The sequence below is a fragment of the Cololabis saira genome, chromosome 18, assembly GCF_033807715.1.
Source record: "Cololabis saira isolate AMF1-May2022 chromosome 18, fColSai1.1, whole genome shotgun sequence".
Classification (NCBI taxonomy): domain Eukaryota; kingdom Metazoa; phylum Chordata; class Actinopteri; order Beloniformes; family Belonidae; genus Cololabis; species Cololabis saira.
Window position 1 is genome coordinate 22,950,184 of NC_084604.1, and position 12,719 is coordinate 22,962,902.

At 40.9% G+C, this 12,719-nt stretch overlaps 1 protein-coding gene across 1 annotated transcript in view; it reads left to right on the plus strand.

Moving 5' to 3' along the window:
* Nucleotides 1–12,719, plus strand: part of syne1a (spectrin repeat containing, nuclear envelope 1a) — a 135,460-nt gene that overhangs the window by 21,976 nt on the left and 100,765 nt on the right. Inside the window, exons 19-39 of the mRNA XM_061707319.1 lie at nt 101–244; nt 745–921; nt 2,997–3,155; nt 3,399–3,563; nt 3,772–3,906; nt 4,182–4,343; nt 4,427–4,635; nt 4,782–4,890; nt 5,273–5,437; nt 5,523–5,690; nt 5,821–5,985; nt 7,143–7,283; nt 7,409–7,569; nt 7,937–8,093; nt 8,621–8,848; nt 8,936–9,034; nt 9,195–9,382; nt 10,854–10,977; nt 11,072–11,238; nt 11,392–11,545; nt 11,677–12,317. Of these exons, the coding sequence (XP_061563303.1) occupies nt 101–244; nt 745–921; nt 2,997–3,155; nt 3,399–3,563; nt 3,772–3,906; nt 4,182–4,343; nt 4,427–4,635; nt 4,782–4,890; nt 5,273–5,437; nt 5,523–5,690; nt 5,821–5,985; nt 7,143–7,283; nt 7,409–7,569; nt 7,937–8,093; nt 8,621–8,848; nt 8,936–9,034; nt 9,195–9,382; nt 10,854–10,977; nt 11,072–11,238; nt 11,392–11,545; nt 11,677–12,317 (3,818 nt within the window). The remainder of the gene's footprint in view (nt 1–100; nt 245–744; nt 922–2,996; nt 3,156–3,398; nt 3,564–3,771; nt 3,907–4,181; nt 4,344–4,426; nt 4,636–4,781; nt 4,891–5,272; nt 5,438–5,522; nt 5,691–5,820; nt 5,986–7,142; nt 7,284–7,408; nt 7,570–7,936; nt 8,094–8,620; nt 8,849–8,935; nt 9,035–9,194; nt 9,383–10,853; nt 10,978–11,071; nt 11,239–11,391; nt 11,546–11,676; nt 12,318–12,719) is intronic.

Sequence of the window (12,719 nt, forward strand, 5' to 3'; positions counted from 1 at the left end):
CACTTTAATGCACTTATTACATCACTGTTTTGCTAACATTTGGACTTAAAAGCCATTTCCTAGATCTAAGATGACCCTGTGCTTGCTCATCTTACCTCAGAATACCAAGCAAAAGGTTGTTGCCATGGAGACACAATACAAGTTGGCTGCCCGCAGTGCTCAGCTTCTTGCCAAGGATGCACCACAGGATGAGGCAACTAGGGTCATGGTGACTATGACATCAGGCAAAAGTCAGCTTAGTAAGGTGAGATTCATGTAGAAACATTAAGAGCAGACTACATACAGCATGTATGTATTATTATTTTTAGAGCAACACCCATTTACTTAAAGGAGCTTGAGGCTCCTTTTAAGAAATGAGACTCTCTAGCGCCACCCTCCACCACGACGGCCGTTGGGGGTACTGCAGCCAACAGTGAAGCCGGCACGGGAGAACGGGGAGAACGCACATGCAGCGTCATGTGACGTCACATCCACCGCCCAGCGCGGGAAATTCGGGACCGAATTGCAGCACATTTTGCAGCACACAGCCTGTTCAAGGCAAAGGAGAGATACACTAGAGGGATAATTCTTTTGGGTTTGGAACGCTTCATCTGACATTATTACTAGAAAACTTAAAACGTATACGAATTTTTTTCATAAATTCTGCCTCAATCCGGCCTCAAGCTCCTTTAACAATAATTTTGCATGTATTCTGTATTTTTGTCACATAGCTTTATGGTTGTTTAAGGAGTATTGTAATTGCAGGTGAGAGAGCGGTGCCCCTCCCTGGTGAGGGAGTGTCACGTCCTTCTGCCACTACTAGAGGAGATGGAGAAACACATCAGTACTTTTTGCCAGGCTCTGGAGCGGGCAAGTCGCATCCTTTCTGCTGTGAGGGATCCAGGTTCGCAGGCACCTGCCCAGCAAAAGCTTAAGTGGCAGGTAAGATAGAATTAACATGAACTAATTAAATAACAGTTCACTTTTCTTAGAAGTGTATTACTTTTAGTAAATAGACAATCATGCAGAAGATATTAGATTAAGTCATTTAAATGTTCACGATGAAAGGTATGTTTTATATACAGCATTTTGATTAAGCCAGAGAAGTGTTAAAAGTCTCTGTTCATTTATTCAATTAACTGTGGTTGATAAAATATTTACACTTCTAGAAATACAGTCGTGTAAACCTAATCCTGTTTTTCTGTGTGTTTTGGATCTGTGAAACAGTAAAAATCATCTGATAATAGTGAGTCTTAGTATTTGACCAATACAACCTGAGACAAACCAAAACATGCAGCTTTTTTTTTTATGTGCAAGAAGAATGTAAGAAAAAAAATATTGAAGCCAAAACAAAAAAACTTTCCTTATGTATGTTGTGGAGGAATTTTGTCATATTCTTCTTTACTTTTTGCCTCTGATTCATTATTATTTGTTGGAATTAGCTTATGCACAGCTCTCTCAAAGCCCCAACACAGCACTTCCTTCAAGTGGAAGTCTGAACATTAACCAGGCCGCTCCAAAGCCTTGCTTCTTTTATTTTTTAGACACCCTGAGGTATATTTACAGGTGTGTTTTGACTAATTTAAGTTAGTGGTTGATTCAGTGACTGTAAAGTGCCATGGCCAAGTGGCTATAAAATGATATATGATGATATATATACAGTATATACATATAAATACAGTAAATATAAAACAACTCGACTCTGGTCTCATCAGTCCATGGGACATTACTCTTGACGTCTTGTGTTTTGGAGTTTTGTGAACCTCAGTTGTGCTTTCATGTTCTTTTAAGATATAAGAGGCTTTCCCTCAGCAGCCTTTCCAGAAAGCTGCACTCGTTTATTCTTGTTCTAGTTTTGTTCTTATGGACTTTAACCTTTATTATTTTCAGTGACGCCTGTAGGGTGTGGGATTCATTTGTGTGTTTTTTTTTCTTTGTAATCCTCTGAGTATTGTAAAGTCCGCCCGGGGGATAGACTTGCTGGGATATCCATCCCTGGGGAGATTGATAACTGTCTTGAAATTCTTGTTAGATAAATAATGGTACAGTGGGAAAAAAAAACATTTTGTGTTGTATTAGGTTCTATTTGGCTAATACTAAGACTTAGAGTGGATGATTTTGTTTTCTTACACAAAGACAAAGGTTTAAAAAAGGAACTACTACATTTTGTACATGCCTATACCTATGTACGTGGGTAGTGAGAAAAAGAAATATGATATGCTGTAAATAGTATGACACAATCAAGATGTATTTGTAACTTGGTCAAAAACAATTTTCCTAACCACATTTTTTCTTAATGGGTTTTTTTTGGCATATGCTCTCATAGACACACACAACACACACACAAACAAATCGCATCATCTTTCCACTAAGACATTTTTATTGTCATCTTTTTGAAGCGTATGCTCCCTCCTAACCCAAGGATGTGTTAAAGTTACAATGTGTTAAATATTGGGAAATGACTATAATGCAATAAATGTGCAAAATGTGTTTTCATTAGTTTGCAATCCTGTAAAAATAAGAGCCATTGTTGCTTATATAACCTTAAAATAGCAATTTGAAGTCTTGGTTCTGCTCCCATACTGCTGAGTTAAATAAATGTGTTCACCATCATCTGGCTCTGCAGAAGCCTGAAAATGACGCTTTTTCTTAAAGGAGGTGTAGGCATATAAATAACTAAACAGCTAAACTTGCAGGGGTCTCAAGGACAAAGATTCAAAAAACACCTCATAGAACAACAACATTTGAAAATGGAAAAGAAAGTCACCTCATTCACCTTTCAGTCACCTAGCATGGCTGAAATCCCAGTTGTCTGGAATGTGAATACCAAATACCAGCTCTAAAATTGACTTTTTCCATAATCACTGGAGTTTTGAGGTGTTAGATTAAAACCTGCATTTTGCATCCAACCTGCATTTTCATCCTTTGCTTCTTCATGTGGTTTTGTCGAGAAAATTCTCATGGGAAGGGGTCTGTTGGTTAATCATAGCATGTTAATGCTTCTCCAATTGCCTCAGGATCTGCTAAACCAGCAGCAAAGTTGCAAAAGATGTCTGTCGGTGATCGAGCGGAACCACCAAACCCTGCAGAGGAGTGTCAGCAACAGTAAGATTCTGGGAAACTTTGACCTGTCCTTGCTGCAAAAGAGAGTTGCAGAAATACAAGGATCATCACAGGTTAGCATTATCGTTATAATATGCCTATAAACATACCAGAATGCCACATGTAGATGTGTAAATATTGAATGAAAATGTAAATGGAAAATTAAATCACCCGGGGTGTTACTGCTAATTAGACTTGTTCACATCTCTCATTATTGATTTGCTTGTGGTAAAACATATCAAGTCGTATGATATAATTACACTGTATTACCAAAGAGACCCAATACAATCACATCTACCTACCCTCCATCCTCTCAGACATTGCTGAAAGAGGTTGGGGAGTGGAGGAGGCAGGAAGAGGCCAACAACAGCCTGAGGAGGAGGTTTGAGGAATCACGACATGAGCTGGAGAAAGTACTGAAGAAAGCACATGACTGCCTGAGAGAGACTGGAGACGCAGAAGATTTACTGAAGAAACACACTGTAAGATCAAAACTTCTAACCCTTGTTGTTATTAACGCAAACATGTGAAAGCTACAGCTAATCTACAGAACCAATGCCATTACTTCATAAATATTTTAGCGGAAGGGGGTGCCTTGTGGTTTGGTTTTAATCCTTTTAGTCTGTTCTTACAAAATAGAACTTTATTGAACTGAGTGCCTGATTTTGGTTTTCCTCTTTTTTGATGCAGGATTTCTTTGGCCAGCTGGACCAGCGAGTGCTGAGTGTGTTCTTGAAAGCGTGTGATGAGCTGACAGACATCTTGCCTCAAGAGGAGCAACAGGGGCTGCAGGAAACTGTCCGTAGGCTGCACAAACACTGGAAGGTCAGGGGTCATAATGCTCTAACAATCTCACTAATTACTGTCCATCTCTGTAGGGGCATTAGCCAATACAAAATTAAGTTAACCAGTAAATCTTTTGGCTTTGAAGGAGTCCTGCCCTGCCTGTCTCCACTTAATGTACTAGTTAGATTAAAATGAAACCATCTACGTCTTTACCTACAGTCACTATGGTAACTGTTTTGTCTCTGACAGACCCAGTATTACATCAAAGCCGCCATGTTTCTTAAGCTCTTTATGTGTGTTTGTTTTTTGTTCAGGACCTCCAAGGTGAGGTCCCATCTCACCTTCTTCGCTTGAAAGTGGAAGTGGAGAGAAATCGAGTGGCTGTGATACTCCAAGACTGCAAAGCAGAGCTGGACAGAGAGCTGCAAGCCCTGTCAGGCACATGCACCAGCGAGCGAGTGATCAAAGAGCACAGAGTGAGCCTTGGATTGTGTTGGACACAGATTATATGAACAGCGAAAGAAGGACAAAGTTATTTAAGATGAATTTTCTTTTTCAGACTTTCTTCAAGGAACGCAAACCTCTGACTTTGTGTGAGAAGAGGATTAGAAACATGGAGGATCTGTGTCATAAGTTGCCTGACAATGACCTGGCTTATCAAAAGCTTGACTCAACCAGAAAGGCTGTAGAAGAGGTTACAGAACAAATAAAAATCATTCACCTGAAACTGGAGCAGCACCCTGACAAATGGAAAGAATGGAATGAGAGGTACAGATGGTTAAAGCGCAGAGACAACTTGTGTTGAAATATATGCTATATAAATAAAATTGAATTGAATTAAAGAAAGCCATTCTGATGTTACAGTACGCCAGACTGCTGTAAGAAAGAATACCTTTTTTTCTTTCATTTTCCAGGTTCTGCGAGCTTACTGACTGGCTCTCATCTCAGAGAAGGCAAGTGTTGCTCTTGAAAGAAATGGCAATGAATTCCCATCATCAGGAGCAAGTTGATGCTGCTGTTCAGGTGAGCAAACACATTGTATTTTGTTCTGTCGGCACAAAGATGAGGCTCCCTTCTGGGCGGCGCTATAGGCTTCCCAAGGCCAATAGCAATAGGTGTAAATTTTCCTTTATACCAACCGCTGTTAAAATGATCAACTCACATACATTTTTATATTTTTAATACATTTTTTCTGCCTGCAATGCTGGAAGCACTTTTGCTTTTACTCATTTATTATGGTTACTATGTCATGTTTTAATGTTTTAATTGTTCTTATTGGTATATCTGTCTTCGTATGATGACTGTTATCCCATACTGCTAAATGAATTTCCCCTCGAGGGACAATAAAAATGACTCTGACTCTGGTCTAATGCCTTCAATGTTTTTGTGTTTGCATCTATTCCAGGCACTGCAGCAGGCAGTGGACACTCGTGAAGAGAGCCTTCTGTGGCTAAAGAGTCGCCTCGCTGGCCTGTCTGAGGTTAGCTCTGAACTTGAAGTCCAGAGACAGAGAGCGGCTCTGACCAAACTTTCAACTGACCTGCGGGCGCTCTTATCTTCACTCTGCCAGGTATTTGAAGATATTTTAAGGATTCAATATTTTCTTTCTATAGGGATTCTTCAACATAATCTGATCTTTTGCTTCTCTGCCACAGGTGAGTGAAGAGGGATCTGCTGTGTTCCACTATGGGGAGCTGAGGGATGAAGTCCATGGCACTCTGGAGCAGGTTTTGAGGGCCCAGAAAGAGGCTGAGGAGCAGTCGCTCAGGATACTGAATGCTGAGAGCCTGGAGGAGGCCAAACAGCTTTATCTTATTCACCAGGTGTGTGCAGTGCAGAGGAACAATAACAACTCCGCTGTCATACACTGAAGAAGAAACAAAATCTTAAGCTTAAAAAAGTGTTAGAAAAGGATCATGTGACATGTTGTTTTCTGGTTTGTGTTTATGATAGCAACACCTAAAACAGCTGCATGCTAACAGGAGAGAGGCCGAGCTCCTGGTGTCTCACTGCCGCCAGTTGCAGTCGGGTGAGATGCTCCGTCAGTCTCTACGTGAGCTAGAGGGAGCTTTCAGCCAAGCTGACTGCAAAGCAGGGGCCAAGGAGCACAACCTGCAGGTAGACAGCAACAAGATCTTTATAGTGACCGTGTGCTAATGTTTGCATTGATTATACACACTCCTGCCATGGTCATTGATTGATCAATGGTTGTTTTTAAACTCACACTATTTGTTATTTATTTACTCCCCTTAAAGGAGCTTGAGGCCGGATTGAGGCAGAATTTATGAAAAAAATTCGTATACGTTTTAAGTTTTCTAGTAATAATGTCAGATGAAGCGTTCCAAACCAAAAAGAATGAGCCCTCTAGCGTATCTCTCCGTTGCCTTGAACAGGCTGTGTGCTGCAAAATGTGCTGCAATTCGGGCCGGAATTTCCCGCGCTGGGCTGCGGATGTGACGCCACATGACGCTGCATGCGCGTTTTCCCCGTTCTCCCGTGCCGGTGTCGGTGCTTTTTTTTCCCACCTGCTTTTTTTTATTGGAGGTCTCCCGTACGTGATGACGTGATGACGTTCCGTCTTGTGATTGGCTTTTGACCGTTTGCGTGAAAAGACCAGGAACAGAGTGACTACAGCAGCCGAGAGAGAGAGTGAAGTCATTGAAAGAAGGTCGTGTCGTGAACAGCAGTTATATGTTTCTTCTCCCTTTTACCTCCACTATGATCTGCTGCTTCTGACTTTACAGAAGTGTATGTCTCTATATGTTCTCATTGTTGAATCTGTAAATGTCTAAGCAAAATAGTCATAATACATTATATAAATATAATTAAAAAAATGTAACGTCAACTAAGCGCTCACTGATTAATCCGCAATTGCCAAAAAAGACGTTTTGAATGTGAAGACATGGTGAAAAACTACCTTCCTAGCTTAACATGGCAAAAAAATACCATCGCGGGGAACAAATGCACACTTCCGGGGAAAATATTTCAGCCCGATACAATCTGGTACTCACACCGGCTTCACTGTTGGCTGCAGTACCCCCAAAGGCCGTCATGGTGAAGGGTGGCGCTAGAGAGTCTCATTTCTTAAAGGAGCCTCATGCTCCTTTAAGTTCCTTCTGCATGGGCAGTTCTTGAATACTGATCAACAATCTTCAACGTTATCAATAAATATCAGATTTTATGTTTGTCATTCTTTTCAGACAAGCCTCTGAGTAAGCTCGATGTGTAGTTTAGAAGATGTAGTAATTTTAGTCTCATTTATTCATCACCTCAAGGCAACTTTGGGCTCTTGGCAAGAATTTGAGACGGAGAGAGAAATGGTTTGGAGGTTCATCAGCAATGCTAACAATGAACTGCACAAAGAACTGATTTTCAACAGCTTGGACAGCTTGAGAAAAGAACTGGAGAATAACAAGGCACGTATACGTGGAATGTGTTTTGCCATACTGTACTGTACGCGCTTATGTACATGCACTGTACATACTGTACTTTGGGATTTGCACATCTTTGCATTACATTTCTTTTTTTTTTTATTCAACAGGAGCTTTTCATAGAGTTTGAGGAGTACTCTGTACGAGCAGATATGCTGTTGGAGAAGGCAGCAGATATTCAGCTTGGTCCAAAGAATCAGGGTCTTCTTCTCCAACAGGCCCAGTCCACCAGAGAAGCAGTCGCACAACTTGAAAGACACCTAAAAGAAAAGTATGTACCATTCTCCTCCCAGGCTTTCATTTCCCTTATCACTGCCTTTTTTTACTTATATTAATTTGCATGTATTTTTACGTGTGTATTCATGTGTGTGGACGTGCTCAACTTCAGACACCAACAGAAAATATGCTGATAGACACAAAGACATGAAAAAAATGTCCAATTTATTTCTTAAAAAAGCAAGTGTGTCAACAGAATCTTTGGTCCTGAGTCCGTATAAACGGAGCAAGATTATATTTCCCTGACATATGGTGTCTGTCTGGTCTTTGACCTTCCATTTCTGCCTCATGAATAAATGTGTGGTCTTTCTCTGTGCCTTGCATTACAACAATGAGCTGTTGCCAAATCTTGTGTCTTCCAGTGTTGTCCAGCTGGAGAGGATTTGCTTGCGATGGGAGCGTTTCAGTCGTGAATCAGAGGCTTTCTCTCTGTCAATCAATGAGAAAGAGCAGGAGCTGGAGGCTCTCAGCACCATTTCCTCCACCGATCCTTTAGATAAACACATCAGAGCTGTAGACGTATGCAGTTCCTTTTTTTATTCTATTTGTTGTTGTTTTTGTTTTTTTTTTGTTGTTTTTTCTGGAGGGGGTGCACTGCAATAATTTTTGTGCATCAATAATCTTCTTAATTTCATAAATGAATATGCATCATTCACATATTTTTAAAAGTAGCTGCCTGACCTTGTTACAGAACTGTTACGACCTCAATTTAATTAAAATACACTTAAAATAAGATGAAAATTTATTCTAACCCTGAGGAGAAATTGTAGTGCAGCAAAGGCAAAAATATGGAAAACAAATCAGTCACACTTTTATTGATTCAATGCAATCTAAGTTTTCCAGATTTCAGACATTCCTCCCCCAAAAAATAAACAAGTGCAGCAGGATTTTAAAATAGCTTGAGCTGCTATTTGATATGTTGAGCACATATCTGCATAAATGGGACTTTTCATAGCTGGTTTGGACTCAATTAAATTTTTTTCACCAGTAATTTTTTTATATCTGTTTATGTGTAATCATCCCTTTCTCATGTAATTTTGCTTTAGATGATAAGGGACCGTTTGGAGGAGAGAAGGGCAGCTTTAGCTCACATGGAGCTTGATTGTGAGGCCCTGTCCAGGTTTGTGACCCCTGGAGAGGGCGGACGTATTCGTGCCCAACTTATCCACGCAAGGCGATGGCATGATGAGCTAATGGGGAGAGTAGAGCAGCTTGGCGTTCACCTCAACCAGAATGCCTCCTACAGGCAGCGATGCAATGATAACCTTGAACAGGTTTGCAGCTTCACATACAGTAATGTAATGAAACCTATATAACTGTTGTTTTAAAGCCATATTTACTAGTATGTTTGTTTTTATCAGCTCAAGAAAACGATGAGTGATCTTAAAGAAAAACTGGACTGTCCAATCACATTTTGCTCATCGTCATCAGAGACCTACAAAATCCTCCAGGACCACATTGTAAGAAAAAAAAGTTGCAAACATAGATAAAAATAACAAATTACTATTGTTTTTCATTTCAGTATTTGTGATAGTTCCATTCTTTCATTATGATCTGTGTTCAAAGATTGACTCATTAACTATTGTGGACTTAATAAATATATATTTTCTTTTACTCCAGGAGCTCTGCCAGAGTGTCGAGCAGCTGAAGCCCGGACTGATGGCACTGTGTTCGGCCACTAAGAGGCTTGCAGAGGGCAGCCAGCTGGAAGAGGAGGCGGCTGACCTCCAGATGCAACAGAGACAGTTAACAGGAAAGGCTACAGAAAAGCAATCCACATTAGAGAGCCTATTAGCTCTGTGGCAAAGGTACTGTAAATGATCCCCATTTCAATGAAAAATTTGGCCACTTGAGAATTTAACCACAGCATATGTAAAAGGAAGTTCTTTATCCGTGGGAAATTGTGTTTTTTGCGTAATTTGCCCCAATTTTGCCTTGCCATTGGTGGCGTTTGGTTGAAAGTTAGGTAAATAAACAGCAGTCACTTTTTTTTTTTAATATATTTTTATCCCGATTTTTTTCCCATTTTATCAGCCAGTGCTCCTACCTAAGTCAGTCCTGGGCATTGCTCCCTCTACCAACCCCGGGAGGGCCCTGCACTGAGCTCAAGTCTCCTCCTTAACCTGAGGAGTGAGCAGGCCGCTTCTTTTCACCAGACAGGGTGGGGTTTCTCCGGCCGGACGTAGCGCGTGGAAGGATCACGTTATTCTGGCCGGATCCTCCCCACCCCATCTGGCACCCCGGTTGACCAGAGGGGGCATGTATAGCTCAGGACTGCTGCATGTTTTTGTGAGGGTAGCTCACATTAGCTACCCAAGGGAACACAGGGAGAACATGCAAACTCCACACAGAAAGGCCCTTTCTCCAACCCCACCCAGGGTGTGGTTGCTGAAACCACTCTTCCTCAACTGTTGCTCATTGTATCAAAATGTGTGTTTAGCCCCAATGTGATTTTTATCCTGTGCACCATTTTATGTGCCCGTCAAATACTTAAGAGATGTATTTATAAAAACCAGACAAGCATTTGAAATATACATGCACAAGAAATATAAGTCTGAAAGATTTCAAAGTAAATGTATGTTGATGGTTTTAATTTACTCCCTTCTTCCCCTTCATTTGTTTAGTGATCGCTTTGGTTCCTTCAGACAGTTTTTTCTGATTGTAGAAAATATTAACATCCCCGCTTTTATTCTGCATGTGCTCCGAATCTTCATCTGCATGCTGGTATTGTTTTTATAATCTCTTAATCATTCTCTCATCTCATTGGGACATAGAATGTGTCTTCAAAACAATCTGTCAATCTTCCTGCCAGCTGTTCCTTTTCTATTCCATTTCCTTTTTTTTATAAAATCAGTTTATTGTCATACGATAGATTTTCACCAGAGTGATTCATGCTTATTTATGAAGAGAAACTAATTATCCAGCCATAGGGTAGCTTTTCAAAGTGTTAATGCATTGCATGATTCTACATAAGAGAGCATTGTTACAATTATTTTCTTACACTTCTGCTGGGTTCCTGCGTGTTTACTCTTGTACGTGTGGTTGTGTGTTTCTCTGTGGTCAACCTCATCCTCTCCCCTGCAGTCATATATATGAGGGATTACTTTCAGCTCTGGGTGCTCCGAGGAGATATGGTTGCTCCATTATGACCCCATTGTTGATACTAAGCCATGGTCAAATGAAAAAAAATAAATAACACACAGTCGACATCATAGTGTCTGTCCGTGTGTATGTTGTGTGTAAAGACTTCAAAGACTCTCTTACTTCTTACATCCACAGATATGAAAAGGAGAATTCATCCATGAAAAGTTGGCTGGACAGGTGTGAATCCGTGTGCTGCCCAGACGCTGAGCTGCTGTCTGCAGATAAAGTGAAACTTAGGAATGAACTACAAATTGTGCAGGTAAAGCCATTGCAGTATTCATTATATCTCTCCAAAACTATCTTTTATTCAGTATTGAGTTGCATAATTGTTTTATATTCATTACCATTTTCAGGAAATGCTGGGAGAGACTGAGTCTTATGAGGCTCTCCTCCAGGGTCTTGTGAACCTCAGGCTTTGTCTGTATCCCTGTGCACCTGAAGCTCGTATGCAAGAGCTCAGTGATGACCTCACTCAACTTCAGGAGAGATGCGCTTTTATGAAAATCAGCATATCACAAAGGTGTTTTTTAAATTTTCTAATTTATTGTCATTTCAATTCCATCACATTTCTTCGAAAACAAAAACAGCATTCATCCCTTGGTGTGTATTTCGTTTAAATATATATCAACAAAGCATCAATTGCCCTCATCCTCGTTTTCCGGCCTCTCTTTAGGTGTAAGCTCCTGCAGTTGCATTTGGAGCAGTTGGAGCAGTTTGATAAGACTCTACTAACTGTAACGCAAAGAAGTGAAAACTTCCTGTCTAGCTTGAGAAGCTCTTCTTATGTGGATATTTCCGACCTTGAGGCGGCAGTTACTAAATTAAAGGTGAGAAATCAATCATTTGAAGTCAACAGTGATGTCTTTTAAAAGTGTTTTTTTATATGAGTGCAGTTAAGGTCAGGACATTTATATTGATTACTGCTACAAATGTGTCTAATTGAACTATGTTGCTGAAGGAACATGAGGCACAGCTGCAAGAAGACACACTGCTGAGAGAGACTCTTCATCACAGAGTGTCGTCCCTGCTTGGTTGTTCCACTCCCGAGGCTCAACAGCAGCTTCAAGGCTGGAGGGAGGACTGCTTACAACCCCTCTGTGAATCCCAGCGTCTCCTGCTTGTCCGTAAAGAGTGCCTCTCTGAGTTGAAGTCTTTCCTTGAGAAGCATGAGATGGCAACCGAGGCCGTATGCCGCCTTCGTGAAGCGGTGGAGGGCAGGGGGAGCTGGGACCACTCCAAAGCTGAGGAACTGCACCGTGGAATTGTCGAAGTGGCTAAAGATGTGGCCCGACTTGAGGCTGAAGCCGTGGGGTTAGATGGACAGCTAAGTAAAGCACACCTGCACCTGTATGGACCTGACGATGTCAGTCATGTACATGGAAGAACATCTTGCAGAGGACAGGCAGTGGCCCTCACAATGGCTCTGGAGGAGGTCCAGAGGGGGGTTGGATGGAGACAAAGTGAAGCAGATGCTTTAGGGGCTTTATGGTGCTCCTTCAGAGAGAGAAAGGAGGAGGTGATGAAGAATTTGAAGAAACTGGAGGCTGATGCCAGACAGGAGGGGTCCAGAGAGTGCTCTGTACAGGCGTTCCAGACCAGGTATGTACATTTTAATAGAGACACCTTCAACCAACAAACCTTTTAGGAAGCTTTTAGCACCAGATTGACTAAATCTGTCATATTAATAATAATTTAAAAAAAAATCTACATTAACCTGATTATGTGATTAGATAAAACATTTAAGAGAGACTTTCAGTCTTTTTTACTAGTTAACCACTGCGTCTGGAGAATAACTTTTCAGAGCCAAACAAGGGTTTTCACCAGGTGCAAAGCAAAAGCAAATGTATAACTTAATACACATGTCAAAAGCAGGACTGTTCCTTGACTCATCTTGACAACTCCTCATGTATCTTCTTCGTATTCAAGTTATTGAGTCATTTTGTGAGTCATTTTCGCAGCAGTTGTTTAAATCCTTTAATATATCTGAAAGTATGAGCCTGA